This window comes from Caretta caretta, chromosome 3 (assembly GCF_965140235.1).
Source record: "Caretta caretta isolate rCarCar2 chromosome 3, rCarCar1.hap1, whole genome shotgun sequence".
NCBI classification, from domain to species: Eukaryota; Metazoa; Chordata; order Testudines; family Cheloniidae; genus Caretta; species Caretta caretta.
In genome coordinates this window covers 8,540,343-8,561,578 of record NC_134208.1, presented here as the reverse complement: position 1 = coordinate 8,561,578, position 21,236 = coordinate 8,540,343, and the positions used below count along the sequence as shown (strand labels likewise).

The window sequence follows — 21,236 nt, the reverse complement described above, 5'->3', positions numbered from 1 at the left end:
AATCTGGTGATTAAAGCACTAGAGTGAGACTCTGGAGATCAGAGTTCATTTCCCAGTTCTGTCACTAACTCCATGTCTGATCTTGGACCAGTCACTCTCTTTAGGCCTCGCAGTTCACTGTCTGTAAAATGGGAACAACATTTCCTTTTTTACACTCCATCTAGCTTGTCTGCTTGGATCCAAAACCCGCAAGCACTTATACACGCACTTAACTTTAAGCATGTGACTAGGCTACCTGCATTCATAAAGTTAAACATGTTTACAGAATCTAGGTCTTCTAAACTCTTAGGAGCAGGGATTATCTCCTAATATGTGCATATGCAGCACCTAGCAAGACAGGACCTGATCTCAGCTGGGATTTCTAGGTGCTACTGGAATACAATAGTAAGAATAATAAGTGATATATAATAGGGAGCTGGAAAATGTAATGGATTATCAAACAACTTTAGAGAAGTGATTTAAAAAATAAACAATTTTAAAATAACCCCTCCTCATCACCTTGTAAAACTCCATCCAAAATCATGACATAAGTGTCTCATTTAAAAAAAAAAAGAAATCAGATCCAAGGCATCTGCTACATTTTAAGTGTTAATAAATCACTAATATTATTTAACATTATTGGTAACATACAAGATTAAAGCAAAAGATAAATTTGTCAGCACGGGCCTAAGTAAGGGCCCAGTCTTGAAAAGCTGCAAAGTGGACTCCTGTGCACGGCTGAAGCCCCAATAAATCAAAGTAAAGTGAAACTGACTTCATTGATTTTAAAGCATCCAAAAAATGTAGAATAAACAAACTGTATAAAGTTACTGATAATAAGGGGAAGACATATGTTCCTTTGTAATCGGGTTTGTGAGTTGACAGCATCCCTTGAAATGGTTGACCTCCAATCCTAAACTTTGCAGAAGGTGAAGAATTTGCTCATAATAAGTCCTGATCCTGTAATCAGAACCCCTCTGGGCACAACACAGGCAGAGGAGCCTGTGTGCATCAATACTATTGCAGGCATGACAAGTTGCTTAGTTTAAATCCAAATCCACTGCCATCCCACACAAGCTACTGTTATCTGCCTGTTTGTTAGTGTAGGTGTCATCAGAAATACCTGTTTATGAAAGAGAGGTAATATGTTATAAGTTAAACTGATTCCCATATCTTTTAAAATGTGACTCATTTTTGCCTGTCTGGAGTCCTTCCCTCTCCCCCTGAATTACACACTGAAGGCCCAAACTACAAAAAACTCCTACAGACTTCAATGGAAGCAGAACAGCTTCAACAGTTCGGAATGGAACAAGTAAATTTTAATACAGACCTTTGCATTTATTCAATGTAAAGAAAAACAAAGCCACAATATTTCTCTAGTTCCTGATCTGAAGGCGGAGAATCTCCAAGTTCCCCCATAAATTTATGAATGTGCCACTTCTTATGACTACAAAATAATACTTCATAAAACACTAACTGCACTTTCAAAACACTGGCCAGATATTTACTCACAACACCCCTCTCAAGGAGACTAGTAAGCATTCCTATTTTACAGATAGAGAAAACGGAGACAGAGAGATAAGCTGGTTGGGGCAGGCACTGGCTACTCACGCTCCAAACAGTGTGGAGATCTCATTCTTGGTTGGCCTCTAGCCGCAAATTATAATAGACAGTACAGCGGTAGATGTTTTAGAAAGGCCCAACAGATAAAAATGCACAAAACTGCACAAGAAATAAATGGCAGAGATAAGAAGGCCTGGTCGAGACAGGATTTTTTTGAAATCCTCCCACCATTCTTCTGGCAACTGTGCAGCTTCATCCATGCTAGCACTACTATAATACGGCTGGTGGCCCGCACTCCGCAGTTGTGTCGACCTGCTCTGAACAGAGTTAGATGACACGGTGGTAAGAATGTGGATGCCTGTTCTGTGCCAGAGGAACGCTAGGAATAGACACAGCAGTGTAAAACAAATTCCTTGTTCCTAGTCCCATGCTCAGCTCACTATACAATTCAGTCAACCCTACAAAAAGGCTGTGCCCATCACACGGAGTTAAAGATGAAGAATCTTTGCATAAGAGAAAATGGACAGTGTTCCCAAATGCAAACACATCAATGTACAGGTACATCAAGTATAATCCTGCCACCTCAGAAATTCCAGCACTCGTAGAACATAGAGAGATGGCAAATAATTTTCACAACCAAAAAGACAAAGTCTGTCTGAACCTAAAGAAGTTCCAGCTGTGTGTATGTAATGTGCTGCCTGTCCCCCAACCCTTTCCTTCAGGATTTGGCTCAGAAACAGATAACCCAGCAATGAGGGAGTGTCAAAAACCACAAAGACATGAAGTTTACTGCCTGCTGTTGCAGAACTGTGTCCTAGCATCATCTTACAACAATGGAAGAAAAGAAACACGTTAGTGAGATGAATTCACATACACCCACTCCCCACTACTCCAGGCATTCCCATTGGCATGGCATAGTGGTAAACAAATATAAATGCAGTTCCTACTAATGAGGCAGGGAACAGTGAGGCCAAAGAAAATGCAATCATCTCAGAGGGGGAAAAAAACTGCACAGGACTCCTCCTCTCCCATCTATGGAGGAAATCAGATACCAGCTGCACCATCCCAGGAAGGAAGCAGAGAAGCTCCTGCACCTGATGAACCATGCAGAAATGAGCTAGTGATATCATAGTACCCAGACAGGCGCTCCACGGTTTTGCAAGCTGAGTTGACTGCCTAGCACAAGCCGTTTATACAACACAACTTTTTGTGTAGCATCATTTATCCAAATTGCATTCCCTTCATCAGTTCAGTCTCCTCTAACTATACCCTCTGGTTTTTGAGTCAGGGGCACACAGCCAGTACCTAGCAGACTTGCTGTTCCCAAATCAGTTGTCCTGGGCCATTACATTTAAAACCCACCATTTTCAGTCCATATGCATTTAGCACTTGAAGCCACCTGCCTCTGTGCTGCCAGTGTCACTTGAACTCCAGAATAAACCGAGTACATAGGACTTCACATACAGGGAAGTGGCAACGCTCATCATACTTCCTCTTTCCCTCCCACCCCAAAAGGCATCCTTTCCTTCCCTTATTTGAAGGGGGTGGGGGAAATAAGACATATGATCAAAAGATTTTTCAGAGCTAATGAAAAAAATTGTTTCCGAAGAAAGTACCCTGCAGATACATTTAGAGGCACTTTTAACCACCCCTTCCCACCTCCCAAAACTGAGAAGCAAGAGCCAACTCAGGCCATCATGCTGTATGTATATTTACACCAAAAAAAAATGGGCAGGATGGTTTTCTTTGAACTCCACAGCAAAGCAAAAACTAACACAGAATGTACCAGCCTAGCGGAATTCCCTGCCGCCTTTTCCAGCCTCACTCTTTTTTAGGCAGTTTTGGGGCCACACACGGGCATTCAAAGGAATGTCCCAGGTACAAATATAAAAGCAATTTTAACACCCTCCCTCCAGCTCAAAATCTGAGCCTCTTAAAAGTAAAAACAAAACAAACACCCCACCCATGTTCTTCTCCCATACATTCAAGGAGACACCTTCCTATGTTTCCCCCCTGCCCTCCAGTGTTAAACACATCAGCTACAACATCCCTTTAGGGTTCTCACCTGTCTCTTCCTCATCATGCATGCTCTCTCCTCTGTATCAAGCAGATTTGTTTTGGAAGCAAGCTCTCACTAGTGTCTTGGACATACAACCATAAAAGCACTGTACCATCCCCTCTACACCCACCCACACCAACCTACCAACACAGAATCTCTCCTCTTGACAAGAACCCTCCCTCTCCCAAGTGATTTCACAGACACATTATTTGCTTCAAAGGTATCTTCCCTATCCTACTCTCCATAGGCCAGTATAAAATTCCCTGGCAAGAAACAACCACCTCCTCTTTTTTCACCATAATTCATACCACACACATTCTGTGTCTCAAGAACATAATCTAAGTTTTAATAGCATGCCCATCACCGTAGTATCCCAACACCGGACAGGCGCCTCCCTTCTTCTCTAATCCCCCTCTAACCAGCCCTATGTTCAACTCCCCTGCAAAACTACAACAGCCTGCAGAATACCCCAACGCACCCCAGCCCACTGGCAGCAGCAGCTGTCTCCGTCCTCCTCCTCTTTACCTGTCCCCTATTTCAGGCAGTGCAAGTGGCCACACAAACCTCAGACACCCCAAACCCACCAGAACCGAGTCTAACCTGGTGCAAGTCCCCCTCCTCAGACACACCATTGCTCTCACACAGTTTTGTGCTTCAAGCAAAGAAGGAGCCACCATCCCTCCTCATCCCACCGTCAAACTCCTCAGCAAAACCCAACCCAGCCTAAGGGGATTCCTTCCCCTCACCACCCATCTACTCTCCCCCTTCCCCCCCCGAAAAAAATTAATGTCACTCGCAGCTTGTATGTCAAGGAAAGCAAGAAGCCCACCCCTGCCCTTAACAAAACCACAGTGTTAAATTCCCCCAGCAAAAAAACAGTCCTGTCTAGGGGGCACCTCCCTGCCCCCACTTCAAGGATACAAGGAGCCACCCAGATCCCTTGTATTAAACTCTCTCAGCAAAATCCGGCACAAGCTAACGGGACCTCCCCTTCCACTACCCCCAAGCCCAGCATAGGGCAAGGGGACTCCCCCACCCCCGAACCCACCTCACCCAACCTCTGCTCCAGGAAGCTCCCCCTACCCCAGGGTTCAACCCCCCCAGCCAGACCCAGCACAAGCTCAGGGGACCCGCCCCCCGAAAGCAGCACGATCCCCCCCGCCCAGTAACACTCACCTCTGGATCCTGGTCACTTCTCCACGTCACCATTTAACAGCACCGGGGGGGGGATCCCCAGTCCCAGTGTGAGGGGGAGAATAATGGGGGTGCAGAGGGAGGAGAGCAGAGGGGGGTGAAAATCCCGCAGCTTCCGATGCCCCCGCCCCGACCCCCCCAAGAGAAATTCCCCCCTCCCCCCTGCTTTTTTTTTTTTCTTTTTTTTTTTTTGGCTCAATCACACCAGCCTGACTGTCTTTGTCTGTCGGGCAAGCGCCATGTTGATATCAACATCCAAGCTCCCACCTGCCGCCGCTGTGAGACCCTGGGACTTGTAGTTCCCCCCTCCCCTGGGCGAAGGGGAGAGCCGAGGCCCGAGGACTACAACTCCCAGCATGCCCCCCCCGGAACGGCACGCCAACGGAGACCGGGGCTCGGGCTAGGAGGGGACTACAACTCCCAGGATGCCCCGGGGGAAGAAGAGGCTGGGCATGACTTCATCCTGGGCAGGAGAAGGCGGGGGAGCGGGAAGGGGACTACAAGTCCCATGATGCTCTGGGTGCCAGAGGCTGGGCAGGAAGCGGGAGGATGGTTACAGTCAATAGCGCCGGCCGGGTAAAGCATGAAGCTGGTGAGTCTGTACAGTCAGCGTCTGTCGGTGGGGCTGGGGGGAAGGATTCCCCCGTGGTTCAGGCCTGGCCACCTCTGGGGGCTTCAGAGTGTTTACTGAGCGTCAGGGGGTTAACCCTCAGCCCTGCCCGTGGCTGGAGCGTGGGGGTCGCCTTCCTCCCTACAGGTGGGGAAACTGAGGCCCTGCGAGGAGCAGGGCTGGGCTCAGCGCTGGGGGACGCTTTTTGTCGTCTGTCTCTGGGGGGAGCATGCAAACACTGAGCCAGGTCCTGCAGCACATGGGAAGGCAAAGCACCCTGCCATGCAGAGCTGCAGCCGAGAGTCCAGATTCTCTGCTTCGGAAGGTGACCCGAGGCTCCCTGTGAAAGGCTGGGATAGCTGCAGTGGAGGGCAGGAAGGGCCTGATGTTGATGGTAGAGTAGGAGACACTTCTGAAGGGGTGTCACACAGGCAAAGGCCTCTCTCTGCATGTCACAACGAGTGGCCCACCCTGATAATCCTCACACAGTGCAATTCCTTGTCTGAAAGTTGGAAAAGCTGAGTCACCTCCAGGCCGTCCAAACCCAAATTCTGAGTTCTTTAACTTGGAGCAATACGGTCCTTAAAAGTGGAGCTTTCTGAAAATACTTTGGTTTACTTTGAAGAAGGCTTTTCCGTAGGGAAGGTGTGTATTCTAATAGAGCACAAGCTTGTGGGGTGGAGCTCCTGAGTTCTGTCTCCATCTCTGGCTTGTTTTGTGACTTTGGGCAAATCACTTACCTTCCTTATGACTTAACTTCCCTCTGTAAAATGCAGTTAATAGGTAGGTAGCTTAAGGTTCTGATCCTACAAACAGTTACATATGCATTTACTTGGCACTGCCTCTGTGCAGGGGCCTGGACTTGATGACTTCTCGAGGCTCTTGCAGCCCTACACTTCTGTGATTCAATGTGCTTAACTTTATGTGAGTAGTCCCACTACTCATGTAAACTTAAGCACATGCGTAAGTGTTTGTAGGAGTGGGGCATGATAGGAAGGATATGAAATTTAAGTGTTTGCAGAATGCACTGAAATCCTTAGTTTGTATGTGCATAGTGCTTTTCACCTAACTTACTTTAGTGAGCTACCATGTACTGAGCTGAAAGAACAATTTTGTGCTAAGAAACAAAGACTCCATTGTTGGGGGGAGGGCAACTGGGCTGAAATGAGTATAAAATATTTGGAGGCCAAGGTGGTAGCTGCAGGTCCTAGCCTTGTCTTGGGTCACGAGGGAAATCCAGGGTTTTTGGCAATTTCATCCTGGTCCCCCATTTATTTGTTTTAAATCTGGAAGAACAAGACCAAAAACAATAGGCACCAGTCCTAAGCAGTGGACTTCTGCTCCATAGCCTAGTGAAGACAATGGAAAGATGGCCACTGGTTTTAATGTACTTTCATTCAGGCTCTTGCTGCCGCTGACCATTATAAAGGCAAATCCAACAGCAAACTCCACCATATATAATATATATATTACACATACACTGCCCATAATGAGCATGTAACTATAACATTTGAGCACTGCTGCACAACCTGCCCTCGTTTCTGTGTGAAACTTGAAACGTTGGGTTTTAACCTACAAGTCCCTGAATGGCTTGGGGCCTGGTTACCTGAGAGATTGCCTCTCTCCCACTCCAAGCAGCCACATGTGAAGTCAGCAGAGGCACTCATACTCGCGATCCTTCAACATAAATAAGTAGGGACCTAACAAATTCATGATCCACTTTGGTCAATTTCAGAGTCATAGGATTTAAAAAATTGTACATTTAATGATTTCAGATATTTAAATCTGAAATTTCACATTGTTGTAACTGTAGGGCTCCTGACCCAAAAGCGGGTTGTGGGGAGGGGGGATCACAAAGTTATTGTAGCCGGGTCGTAGTATTGCCATCCTTATTTCTGTGCTGTTGCTGGAGGGGCGCTGCCTTCAGAGCTGGGCGCCTGGTCAGCAGCTGTCACTCTCCGGCCATCCGGCTCTAAAGGCAGCACAGAAGTAAGGGTGGCAATACCAAGACCCCCTTACAATAACCTTACAACCCCCTTTTGGGTCAGGACCCCCAGTTTGAGAACTGCTGGTCTTCCCTGTGAAATATGTATAGTATAGGGTAAAAATACACACAAGACCAGATTTCACAGCGGAGACCAGGTTTCACGGTCCATGGTGCTTTTTTCACGGCCGTGAATTTGTTAGGGCCCTATAAATAATACAGTGGAGCATCCTCTGTGAGGAGTCCTTGGATTTGGAACTTGCTCCTTGCCTTGATCTGCCAGAGTCCAGATGTGTTAACTTTCCAGCTGCTTTTCAAAGCCTGTCTCTTTCTTTCTTCTCTAAAGTTGTTGAAGAGATCATGGGCTGAGGTTGATATATTTATGGACAGACTTTGGTTCATGTGTTATGACCTTTAATTAATGGAACAGGCACCGAGAGCACTTGGGGTGCCTGTAGTTGTATTTTTAGAAAACTGAAGAAAAGATAAATAGCAGACTAGACCCACCAGTTGGACAGGCCAAAGAACACAACATTTGGGGTACGTTGCAGGTCTGTTTCAATGAGCTTTAAGCAATAATAACTGTTTGTTCGAATTTCAATATAGTACAACTTAAACTATTTGAAAGTCATACAGGACATTGAATAAGTCATAAAGGAAAAAAACGGGGTGGGTGGTTTTCCATGGATCCAAGAGAATTCAGGGACATCATCATGTTCCTATTATGCCTCTGGCGTTGAGGGCAGTGACGAAGCTCCTCCACTCCTGTCAGTTTCTGGCAGGTCTTTCAATGGTTCTCCAGCTGTGCCCCAGGTTTTTCAGCTCAGCTTCCACAGCTCTTCGCCATGTTGTTTTGAGGCGGCCTCGTTTTCACTTGCCTTCAGGTGTCCATCTTATTGCTACTCTGGTGATAGAATCAGTTTCCGTCCGAAGCAGGTGACCGATTCATCTCCAATGCCCTCTGGCAATGATGGTGCTCAGGTCCTCTTGGCTGCACTGTGTCAATAGATCTTGGTTTGAGATTGTTCTGGGCCAAAATATACAGAGGATTTTTCTGAGGCAGGTTGTATGGAATGAAGACAGTTTGGATGTGTCATACTTTCTCATTCCCCAGCATTCTGCGCTATAAAATAGTGTTGAAAGTACGCCGCTCTGATAAATCTTGAGTTTGGTTTTGGTGTTGTATTTTGATGATTTCCAGACTGTATTTAAGCTTCTGAAGATGCTCCTGGCTTTATTGATTTTGTTCCGGATGTCCTGGCTTATTCCACCATCCTGGCTGATGGTACTGCCCAAGTATGTGAATGTTTCTACATTGGTGAGAACATAATCCTCTATCCGTACTGGTGATGTTGAGACAATATTAAAGGTCATATCATCTGTTTTGTTGCGGTTTATTTTCAGTGCAATTTGCTGGCTATGAATGCGTTGAGTCAGTTGTTTTTTCTTGTATATGGTGTTGGGTATGTGATAGGAGAGCGACATCTGCAAAGTCCAGGTCTTCAAGGGATGAGACGAGTGTCCATTTCATGCCTCTTGGCATGTCTTCTGTTGTACACTGCATTACCCAGTCGATGGCAATGTTGAAGAGGATTGCAGACATGACAAACTCCTGACGTACTCCTCTTTTGACTTCAAAACTGAACTTGCTGTGATCAACACTGCATGTAAAGTTGAAAGAGAAGCTTTTGATGACGTTGATGATATGGAAAGGAATGTCATATGCCCGCAGAATGCGCCATAGGCTGGTCTTGTGAATGCTATCCAAAGCCTTCTCAAAGTCTATGAAATATATGTAGAGTTGCGATTCTAAGCACTGTTCTGTCATGTTTCGTAGAATGAAGATGTGGTCTGTGCATCCATGCCCTTTCCAAAAACCAACTTGCTCTTTTCTGAGAACGCTATCAGCTGCCTCTGATATACGCTGGACTATGATCTTACACAGTACACCTCTACCCCGATATAACGCGACCCGGTATAATACGAATTTGGATATAATGCGGTAAAGCAGCACTCGGGGTGGGGGGGGGGCTGCGTGCTCCAGTGGATCAAAGCAAGTTCAATATAATGCAGTTTCACCTATAACACGGTAACATTTTTTGGCTCCGGAGGACAGCATTATATTGGGGTAGAGGTGTACTTTGCTTGGCACAGATAAAAGTGTGATACCATGCCAGTTATTACAATCACTGAGAGTTCCTTTCTTTGGTATTTTCACTATAACCCCATTGGTCCACTCATATGGCATTTTTTCCCTTTCCCAGACTGATGTATACAGAGGGGCCAGGATAGATGCTGCTAATTTAGGATTTACCTTGAACAATTCTGCATTCAAGTTATCCTTGCCAGGAGCTTTCCCATTTTTTAAGGATTTGATGGCTTCAATGATCTCTTCCTTAATTGGTGTGTCTGTATTGATATCAAGATCTTCTTCTGCCGCCTGGATTTTTGCTTCCTCTTTAGGTGACTCCCTGTTCATCAATTCTTTGAAATGTTCTGTCCAGCGCATTTCTTGTTCTTTTTCAGTTGTTAGTAGGTGTCCTTGTTTGTTCCTGATGAGAGTGTTTGGTGGTGTCTGCCATTTACCACTGATAAGCCACATCATTTTGTAGACGGTTCCTTGTTCACCACAAGTAGCTGCATCCTCTTCTTGTGTTGCCAGATTATCAATATAATGCCGTTTGTCCTCTCTCACAAGGTGTTTGTCCTCCCGGTGTGCCTTGTTGTGCTGCTCATGGTATTTGTCCTTTAGCTTCTGGGATTTTGTGTCTAAAACTTTTTTTTCTTCAGGGTTTGTCTGGTTTCTATGGCGTTCCATGTGCTGGGTGTAATTCACTCCTTCCTTCTCCTCTGCCTGTAGCCTAGACGGGCTTCACTGCTCTGTTTGTAAATTGCTGTTACTTTGTCCCACTTCTTGTTGATCTCCTCATCTGCATTCCCCTCCTCTCCATCAAGGTCTGCAAGTGCTTGAAACCTGTTCTTTAATGCAGAGCAAAGGCTTTCTGTGTTTCAAGGGACTTTAGCTTGTCAATATCATAATGTCTATGTTCCTTGTTTGGTGGACCCACACTTCTCAGTTTTAGCTTGATGGAGGCTGTCACAAGGTGGTGGTCACTGCCAACATGGGCACCCTTTCTCACTTTCATATCTGTCAGTGAGCGTCGCCATTTGCCATTGATCATGATATGGTCAATCTGGTTCTTATCTCTGCCATTTGGAGAACACCATGTCAACTTGCGAATTTCACGATGTTCAAATAGGGTTCTGGCGATGAGTAGGTCATTGATATTACAGAAATCAACAAGCCTTTCTCCGTTCATAGTGCCACAGCCATGTCTTCCCATTGCTCTGTCGTTTGTGTTGTCCTTACCAACCTTGGCATTCAGGTCTCCCATGACAATAATTAGGTCGTGGCGTGGTACTCTCTCTAACTCCGCCTGTAGTGTAAGGTAGAATTTGTCCTTTACTACTACTTCACTGTCATTTGTCAGAGCATAACACTGAACAGGAGTGATATTAGTATGTTTCCCTTTCAGTCTGGCTCTCATAAGTCTGCCACTGATGGATTTCCATTCAAGCAGTGAATGCTCTACTCCCTTCTTCAAAAGGGTGGCAAGACCCTCATGGTGTTGTCCATCATCCCGTCCAGAAAACAGCAAAGTTTCTCCCAAGGCTGTTGTTAATCTTCCTGATCCCGTCCATCTGCTCTCGCTGACACCCAGGATGTGTAAACTGTAGCATCTCATCTCTGCTGTGACCTGAGCTAGCTTCCCCGCTTCGGACATTGTCCGTACATTGCAAAAACCAAGTTTGGTTTTTGTCTTGGTGTTGAGCCAGGGTGGATTTGATTTAAATCAAATTGATTTAAATTACTAGTCAGGAAGACTCGATTTAATCATGGTTTTCTACATAAGAGTGCATTCTTGTTGGTTGTTATAACCTTAATATATATTCTTAACAACTCCGAGATAGATGTAGGTTTCATTTTAGAAGGTACACACTATACATTTTTAAACAGTGATTTATTTTGAAAACTTTTCAGATTAGTTTTACAGCTATATCAGAAAATGAATGTTTGTTTGGTTATTTCATTTACCAAAGGTAATTGAAGCAGATATTTATGAAGTCATTGGGAGGTGAATTATCTACAATTCAATAGGTTAATCATTAATATTTGGAGGATTTTCTTGCCATGCTGTATTAAGAGGAGAACATCACCAGACAGACATTTAAATTGTTTTATTTAACTAAAACAACAACGTTAAGTATTCTGGATTTTTTCTTCAACAGCAAACATATAATATTTTAACAAAACAAGCATATGTCCCTTGCTTCTCACATTTATCTCCAGACTTCTTCTCCTTGTCCAGATCTGTTCTGTCCCCAACAATCTTCTATTCTTTGAACTTTTTGAAACTTTGCACTTTTAGAGAGAGGTAAGGGATTTATTCTCTGTACACAAATTTGCAGAGGGATGATAGAGTTGAGGTCTGTTATTTCTCACCTCTCTCTATATATATTTATTTATTTTAAAACATTTTTGCTGTTAACAAGCATGTTACCTCTGGAGACACAAATCCACAGTTTGAGAACTGCAAAACTGAGCTTCTCTGATGGTATCTTCTAGACTGAGCACTGATATTGGGTAGATAGAAAGATTAACCTAAATAACCTATACAGAAGCCTATGGAACCCCCTAAAATTGGGTCCCTAATTCATGAACTATTGGAACTCATTTACAAAACTTTTCTTAAACATTACATGAATATATTGTCTCATACTATAGAATTATAATTTATAATCCCTATTCCATGATGAGATATCTTTGAGCTATAATGTATCTTAATTATAACTATCTTTAGGCTTTTTCCTCAAAAAGCATTTTATCAAAAAAATCCGTTTTAAATTAAAAAAAAACAGATTTTTTTTTTTAAAGCATAGATTTTTATCTACCCTGTGTTGAGCACTTCAGGGACATAACCCTGTTCTAATAACAAGGGAGTTTTGAACACTGAAGGTTGTAATGTACCCATTTAAAAATACTTAATTGCTGAATTTTTAATACCTTTGTTTAATTAGGGTCTACAGAAAATTGTCTGTTTTCCCACATCTCCTCCCACTTGCTGGATCTGTGGCAGCAGTTACATATGATTTCAGTCATACAAAGACTTATGTGGGTGCTTAATTTTACACCCAGGAGTAGCTCTATTGACTTAATGGACATTATTCCCATATATTCACAATAAGCCCCAAAACCGCAAGGACTTCTCTTAAAGCTGTGCTGACAGAAAGCAGAATTTAAAGAGATGCTGTTGAATAACTTAGGTTTTGCAATTTAAAATTAAAACTTGAGCAATTACAAATCTAATAAGGAAAATGTCTTCCTGATTTTTCAAATTTAATTAAAAACAGCTTCTTTAGGGGTGGATGTAAACATTCTCCTCAGGACTTTGAACCCAAACATTGTGGGCCTGTGTTATGTGTGGGATCGGTGCTAGAAAGTAAAATTGAGTAATCTACCTTATTCACTAAAGAGAGTAAAATGAAATAAATGATCACAAAATAAACGTGGCTTTTAAAATCAGTTTTTAATCAATTTAGTGTTTTAAATGTCTGTGAAGAGCTTTGAATATATAAAGTGGCTATGGTCATACTTAGTATTTAAATTGTGCAGCAAGAGAGGCTAAGCTACCAGAAGTGATGTCTTTGAGATGTAAAAACAAAATCTTGACCACTTGAGGTCATTACAGATCCCAAGTAGGAGAGCAGAGGCCCACATGTCCTGGCCGCATTCTAGTTTGAGCAATTATATTACCCCTCCGGTTTCAATCATATGCAATATTCTTCACTTCGTGGCTTATGCTGTTCCACAGTGTTGCTATACATTTTCAAATATTTGCCACTTTCTGTACCAGAGGTGCCTGCTTCTCAGTTGAGACTGAAGTCACCCCTCTGATATGTAATTTATATCTTAGCTTGTTAAGTTTGCAAAGCATTTAGGATTCTTCATGATCGAGGAGGTTATATAAATGTAACTTGTGCTGGTGTCTTTGTTCAGGAGCAGTGGCACACTCAGAGCTGCGGCTTATGCAGGCTACATTTGTACAACTTTTCCTTTGCAGGGTTGTTTGCCAAGAAGCTTAGGCTGCTGCCATTTTTTTAAAAATAATAAATGACAATTATTTGACCTTTCCAGCTTGTGCTTTGTTATAGTTGATTCTTCATTAATTCTAGTTTTCTTCTTTCAGTACTGCTTGTCGGGGCATCCAACCTTGCCATGCAATGTGCTCAAGTTCAAATCTACCACCATCATGTTAGACTGTGGACTGGATATGACCTCTACCCTCAATTTCCTCCCGCTGCCACTGGTTCAGAGGTATGGTCAGTTTGCAGCCTGAAAGCACTCTAGCCCAGCTCTTCCCAGGCTGCACTTGGAGTGCTTTTCTTAAAATGGCACCTGAAGCGAGAGAGGGTACAAATGAGCAGTATCGTCTGATATCATATATAGACCTGTTCACTTAAAAGTTCCCTTTATCAAAATAATGTCCCTTGGCTCAGTAGACAGAAGACATTTTATCAATTTATTGATTGGCTTTTCCAGATAATTTATTCTGAGCTTCAGTAAAGTATTGCTGCAGCTGCTGAGTGCAAGTGAGGTCGCATATCTGTCATCTTTCTGGCTTCTTCATGCAAGATGAGATAAATGGGTAACTGATCTGGAGTGCATGGAATCCCAGCAAACGCTGTTTAACCACCTTCTTCTCCAGCTCTTCTTCAGAGTCTGAACTAATGCAAATAAAAATAACACTGATTGCTTTTCACCTGTAGATTTGAAAGCATAAGCATTATTATCCTAATTTTTTAACAGGTGGGGATAGAAATGGATTAATGATGAGGTAATGTGACTTGTCCAGAATCCCACAGTGAGTGATTAGTGGAGCCAAAACCATAATTTAGCTCTCCAGACTCCCACTTCTGTGCTCTACCCACTGACTAGACCATGCTTCCTTGTGGTATAAGTGAAATTAGGCCCTTTGCTATGGTGGCTTACTTCTTACGTAAGGTTGAAGAAGTTGCCAAAATGGCAGTTGGGGAGGAAAGGGATATGTTTAATTCTACGGTGACTAGAGGCTAATAAGAGTTTTAATTAAAATTGTATAGGCCTCTTCAAATGCCTTGGCCCACAACCTTAGTCACTGTGGCAGGTGGATGCTGTAGTTTTGACTCTGGTCTAATGCACTGCAGGGTCTGGGTGCTGGACTGGAAGTGATCATGGGGGTGTGAGAGCAGTCTTATTGATTAGATGGAGTAGAACAATTGCCCAATGTGCCTTCCTGGAGGGGGAAAAATAGACCCACATAAGCATCATTCTGCCAGGGCCTGCAGCTCAAGCTCTGCTTTATTGAAGGCAATTGATATGAACTAAAAGAATCAGCCTGGACACCTGATCTCTGTCCAGCACCAAAATGAGCTGAGAGCTATCGACATACCATGCAGAGGACCACAACTAGATTTTTTTTTAAAAAGGATCCATGAAATCTGAGGACTCCAGGTCCACACCTGCTTTCCAAAAACTTCCCCAAAACAGAAAACTTAGAGCAGTAATTGACAACATTATCTGTGCCAAGAAGTAACTTCTTCCGCAAAGGCCTAACAGTTGCTTTAGGGGTGCTGGCATCAGTGCTCCTTGTGGCAATCCAATAGCAGATCCAGTGCCTCCTTGTTTGATTTAACCTGTCATGAGTGACTACATTGCAGGTCATAGCCCCAAATTCCCCAAGAATCTCCAGAACTTCTGAACAAAACTGACTCAATTTCAGTAAAGAAAGATGTCAGATTTGACCCTCTTCTGACCCAGCAGAACCAACTAATCAGATCCAGAGACAGTCTTGTCTGTAAGGTGATTGAAAAGCCCTTGTAGCAAGAAATGTACCAAGCATGTACCTTTGCAGGGCTTGGCCAGCTTTGGGGAGATAACTAATCTCCTGAGCACTCTGTGAAAGGGGTGAGTTGTAGCCGTGAAAGTCAGGCTTTTGAGAGGGGCTGGATCTGAGGAGTCCTGTTCTATCTATGGTATTTATAGAATCCTAGTTACCATAGTATCTGAGCACCTCCCAGTTTTTAATATATTTATCATCACAACATCCCTGTGAGGTAGGGCAGGGTTATTACCTGTAAAATGAGGATGGGGAACTGAAGTACAAAAGGTACAGCTATGTTGAAGTTGGGGGGTGGGGGGAGCAAATGGCAGCTCATGTAGCTGTACCCTTGTTACCTGTACTCTAGCTAGCTTGCTAAAAATAGAAGTGAACTTGAACCCAGATTTCCCAAGTTCTAAGTTTGTGCACCAACGACTGGACCATCTTTCCTCTTTGCCTTGGACTCTGCTAAAATGAGGCATGCCTCATACCTTTGCTTTAGACTTCCAATGAGGGAAGCCCTGTCTTGTTTCGCCTTGTTTCTTCACACTTTTCTGTTCTATCACAAAGCTGTTTAGACTCCATCTAGTCCTGCAAAAGCCTTCCCTGCTCTCGGCAACGTGATACACCACGATTCACGCACAAAGCGTGTGTTTGATGAGTTGGCCAAAGAATGTTCTTTTGTGCCATCTATACACTGGAAACAGGTGTATCAACGGAAGTTCTGTCTCTTACAACAAAGTCAAATGCGAAGAGATAAAAATGAACACACAGAAAGCACTTAACCTTTCCTTTCTAGCAGCGTGACACGCTTGCTCACTTTATTTATGTGACAGTTCTAACTAGTTTGGATCAATCAATCACTCCATCACAATATCAAGAGTGGTGTAGGAGGGAATTGTGCTACTTTTTGGCTTCGAAGGAAGAGTCCTCTTTGCCCCATGTCTCTAAATACATTACCACTTAAACCCAAGACCTAGCTTTTAATTTTGCTACAAAAGCCAAATGTCTTGGTATCTTTTTTGACTCTAGACACTCCGTCTCTTCTCTCACTTGTTTAATTTTTTTTTACCTATAGCATATCACATACACTTGTTCTTGCTTCATTCCTGCCTTTCCCTTAGTTTTTTTAACCCCATCTCACCTTCTCAAAGTGAGCTTCTTTGAATCCCTGCATCTCCAGATTGCTATGTTATTCCAGGAAACGGATTTATTTCACCTCAGCGCACTCACTGGGTTCTTGTACATTTCCAAACTAATTCAACTTTGCCTTCCCAGTTTTCAAAATGGGATTGACTTCACCTGTCATCACCCTCTCATGCCACAGCTCTGATCTTATCTTATCCCCAGTCTTCACTCCTCCCATCTTAATCTCCTCTGTGTCCCACTCCCTGTGATGTTCCATAGTGGTGCTGGGGTCGATTGCACTTTTGCTTGTGCTTCTCTGCATAAGAACGGCCATACTGGATTAGACCAAAGGTCCATCTAGCCCAGTATCCTGTCTTCCAACAGTGGCCAGTGCCAGGTGCTTCAGAAGGAATGAACAGAACAAGTAATCATCAAGTGATTCATCCCCTGTCGCCCATTCCCAGCTTCTGGCAAACAGGCTAGGGACATCATTCTTGCCCATCCTGGACCTATCCTCCATGAATTTATCTAGTTCTTTTTTGAGCCTTGTTATAGTCTTGGCCTTCATAAAATCCTCTGGCAAGGAGTTCCACAGGTTGACTGTACATTGTGTGAAAAAAATACTTCCTTTTGTTTGTTTTTAAACCTGCTGCCTGTTAATTTCATGTGATGACCCCTGTCATAAATATAAAGGGAAGGGTAAACCCCTTTGAAATCCCCCCTGGCCAGGGGAAAGCTTCTCTCACCTGTAAAGGGTTAAGAAGCTAAAGGTAACCTCGCTGGCACCTGACCAAAATGACCAATGAGGAGACAAGATACTTTCAAAAGCTGGGAGGAGGGAGAGAAACAAAGGGTCTCTGGCTGTCGATATGCTGTTTCTGCCGGGGATAGACCAGGAATGGAGTCTTAGAACTTTTAGTAAGTAATCTAGCTAGGTACGCGTTAGATTATGATTTCTTTAAATGGCTGAGAAAAGAATTGTGCTGAATAGAATAACTATTTCTGTCTGTGTATCTTTTTTGTAACTTAAGGTTTTGCCTAGAGGGGTTCTCTATGTTTTGAATCTAATTACCCTGTAAGGTATCTACCATCCTGATTTTACAGAGGTGATTTCTTTACTTCTATTTACTTCTATTTCTATTAAAAGTCTTCTTGTAAGAAAACTGAATGCTTTTTCATTGTTCTCAGATCCAAGGGTTTGGGTCTGTGGTCACCTATTCAAATTGGTGAGGCTTTTTATCCAACATTTCCCAGGAAAGGGGGGGTGCAAGTGTTGGGAGGATTGTTCATTGTTAAGATCCAAGGGTCTGGGTCTGTAGTCACCTAGGCAAATTGGTGAGGCTTTTTAGCAAACCTTGTCCAGGAAGTGGGGTGCAAGGTTTTGGGAAGTATTTTGGGGGGAAAGAAGTTTCCAAACAGCTCTTCCCCAGTAATCAGTATTTGTTTGGTGGTGGTAGCAGCCACTCCAAGGACAAAGGGTGGAATGTTTTGTACCTTGGGGAAGTTTTGACCTAAGCTGGTAAAGATAGGCTTAGGAGGTTTTTCATGCAGGTCCCCACATCTGTACCCTAGTGTTCAGAGTGGGGAAGGAACCTTGACAACCCCTAATTCTTGTGTTATAAGAAGTGGGAAATAACAATTCCTTATTTACTTTCTCCACACCAGTCATGATTTTATAGACCTCTATCATCTCCCCCCTTAGTCGTCTTTTTTCCAAGCTGAAAAGTCCCAGTCATATTAATCTCTCCTCATACGGCAGCTCTGTAAGCTTGGAACTCCTTTCTCCCTCTGAGCCATTGAATCACTTCCTCTTTTGAGGTACTGAGCCCCTGCGGATCTCTCTGCAGTCAATGGAATTTGCAGGAGCTGCTCATCTCTCAGGATCTCTCCCAGAATCTGAAGTCAAGACAGCCCCAGTACCCTGTTGCTGCAGTGCCCAGTCACAGGAGAGCTGAATAACCTTCCCTGTGTTTCTGGGTTTATGTGAAAACCTTAAATCTGAGTAGACAAAAGTTTGCAGCTCAGTTACAGGCCCTCTGAAGATGTTACGCTGAAGGTTTTGATAGTCTCTTAACTATAGTAGCACAAGTGCTGCTCTAATGCTTCCTGCAAACATTTTGTTGGGATGCCATCCTCGAGGATGGTTGATCAGTCTTAAAGATAAAATCACACCCACAAGTGTAGCTTAGTAGTATCTGAGTTTCCAATCTGAAACATGAGTTCAAATATCGGCAGGATTGACTCGCACCTTCTCGCTTCCGACACAGGGAAATGTGTTGCTATACATATGTATTTTGTGTGGATCTTTGGGTGAGCCCTAAAACCAGGTTTAATTTCTTTGTGGATATAAAGATCCTTTGGCACTCTCCCCTCCCTCCTCCCAGCCACAATGTGTGCCATAATTAGGATGTTTTTTAAAGTAATTCCTGTGAATACTTACATGATTTCATTGCATTTATCTATTTTATTGAACTTGTTAGTTCCTTAAGTAAGGGTTTGTCTATTTCCTGTACAGTACCAAGTGTGAGGTAAGTGCTTAACAAAAAAAATGAAGTGAATTATACCATTATTAATGATGACTTAATACTTAGCAAGTTATTTTTTTTTTCCCCTGCAGTCCCAGGCTGTCCAAACTCCCTGGCTGGGTTTTAAAAGATGGAAACACTTTCCTAGACAAGGTAACTTACGGAGCTTTTGAATTTCCTTGCCGGGCAAGAAGTCACTTGACGTGGCTGGAGCTGTACTACTGTAACGATATTTCTGTGCTGCTTCCTTGCATATATTTATGTGTATGTCATTAGGCAAAACATTTTGTTGCAATATCTAAACAGTGGCTCTGTGGTTTCAGTCTTTAGAACAGTTTTTAAGGGTCATTGTAAAGTGCAGAAGTAGTGTGTGTGACAGTTTTTAATTTTCTCTTATTTTGTGCGATTTCATATTTCAGACCTTGTCATTCTGTTGTGCCTTCTATCAGAGAACATCAAAGCTCTTTACTAACACTAATGAATTAAGCCTCGTAAGCCACTTGTGATGTAGATGAGTATTATTAACCCTGTTTTTAGACAGGGAACTAGAGAAGCTAAATGATTTGCCCATGGTCACACTGGAAGTCTGTGGCAGGGTAAAGACTAGAATCAAGGGGTGAAATCGTGGCTGTGTTGAAGTCCATGGGAGTTTGCCATTAAACTAAGTGGGGCAGGATTTCACTCCTGAACTCCTAATTCCAAGGCCTGGAATTTACCTAATTTACCCTGACTCCACTTGAGAAATGTGATCTCTTTGCCTCTTGCATCCTTACCCAGTACAAAAATTTCACAATCAGAACTCAGATCTGTTGATCTGAGGCATCACAGAATCCAGCTTACTCTCCCACAGCTGAAACAGGCATAAGCTCGTTTAATGTTTGTAAAACAGGCAGATGCAGCTCAAATACACATGGGCAAAAGTTTTAATTGTTCCTTTTTCTGACTTTATGCATACCTTAAATCAGAACCTTAATAGTAGGCACGTAGAATTGCAGAGGTGCAAAAAGATTGATGGACCTGATTTTCTTCTGTTTGAAGTCAATGGGAGCTGTGGATGCTCAGCACCCGGGGCCGGCTCTGGGCACCAGCAAAACAAGCAGGTGCTTGGGGTGGCACGTTTCTAGGGACGGTGTTCCAGTGAAATGTGCCCCCGCCGCCCCAGCTCGCCTCCGCCTGCTCCCCTGAGCACGCGGCCGCCGCTCCGCTTCTTCCCCCTCCCTCCCAGGGGCGGCGGTGGTGGAGCAGAGGTGAGCTGGGGCGGGGAGCGGTTCCTCTATTTCCCCCCTCCCATTACTTCCTGCGCTCTCCCCACCCCTCACTCACCTCTGCTCCGCCTGCTACCCTGAACACGCTGCCTCTCCCTCGCCTGAGAGGGATTGGGGAGAAGCGGAGCCGCGGTGTGTTCAGGGGAGCAGGCGGAGTGGAGGTGAGCTAGGGTGGGGCGTTGCTGGGGGGGAGCTGCAGGAAGCAATGGGGGGGATGCGGCATGCCTGGGGGAGGAGGCGGGGCCAGGGATTTGGGGAAGGGGTTGGGAAGGGGCGGAGTTGGGGTGGAGCCGGGGGTGGGAGGGCATGAAAAAAAAGCGGGGGGGAGGGGTGGCCAAACATTTTTTTGCTTGGGGCAGCAAAAATCCTAGAGCTGGCCCTGTCAGCACCTCCGTAAATAAGAGCCTGAGGCCTGGTCTACACTGTCGGGGGAGATCAATCTAAGTCACGCAACTTCAGCTACGTGAATAACATAGCTGAAGTCAACGTACTTAGACCTACTCACCGCGGTGTCTTCACTGCGATGAGTCGACTGCTGACATTCCCCCGTCGACTCTGTCTGTGCCTCTCACGGTGGTGGAGTACAGGAGTTGACGGGAGAGCGCTTGGGGGTTGATTTATTGCTTCTAGACTAGACACGATAAATTGACACCCCCCCCGCTGGATTGATCACTGCCCACCAATCCAGCGGGTAATATAGACATACCCTAGAAGTAACTTGTGTACAATGAGTCGGGAGAACTGGGAGTAGACTCATTTCTAACTGTGTGTCCTGGACCACACTGCCGTCCAGAACAAATGCCTGTCTGAATGTCTATCAGAACCAATTCCTCATGCATCTCTTCTTTACCATAGATACTGTATCCTGTCCAAAGAACCCACAGACCTGATATGACATCAGTGTCTTGTACAGTATATGATTTGCTGTAGTTCCATTGGCATTGAATTTGTTCAAAAGATTCTTCAAACCAATGCACTATCAGAGGGGGGTCACATTTTATTAATTCAAA

The 21,236-nt window shown here is 44.0% G+C and overlaps 2 protein-coding genes across 17 annotated transcripts in view; one reads left to right on the top strand and one right to left on the bottom strand.

The window, feature by feature from the left end:
* The window catches only part of HMBOX1 (homeobox containing 1), a 156,793-nt gene extending 151,858 nt beyond the window's left edge, over positions 1–4,935 (bottom strand). For 9 of the 14 annotated variants that reach the window (XM_075126329.1, XM_048845810.2, XM_048845816.2 and 6 more), the window contains exon 1: positions 4,778–4,935. The gene's annotated coding sequence lies outside the window, so the exon portion shown is untranslated. Of the gene's footprint in view, positions 1–3,607; positions 3,718–4,201; positions 4,299–4,777 lie in introns of those variants that run through there. The other 5 variants (XM_048845804.2, XM_048845808.2, XM_048845809.2 and 2 more) reach the window with 3 other exon arrangements.
* A 369-nt stretch (positions 4,936–5,304) lies between these two features.
* Positions 5,305–21,236, top strand: part of INTS9 (integrator complex subunit 9) — an 82,222-nt gene continuing 66,290 nt past the window's right edge. Inside the window, exons 1-3 of one of the 3 annotated variants that reach the window (XM_048845824.2) lie at positions 5,305–5,387; positions 13,638–13,765; positions 19,054–19,114. In XM_048845824.2, the coding sequence (XP_048701781.1) occupies positions 5,379–5,387; positions 13,638–13,765; positions 19,054–19,114 (198 nt within the window). In that variant the 5' untranslated portion in view covers positions 5,305–5,378. Of the gene's footprint in view, positions 5,388–8,664; positions 8,686–13,637; positions 13,766–19,053; positions 19,115–21,236 lie in introns of those variants that run through there. The other 2 variants (XM_048845825.2, XM_048845827.2) reach the window with 2 other exon arrangements.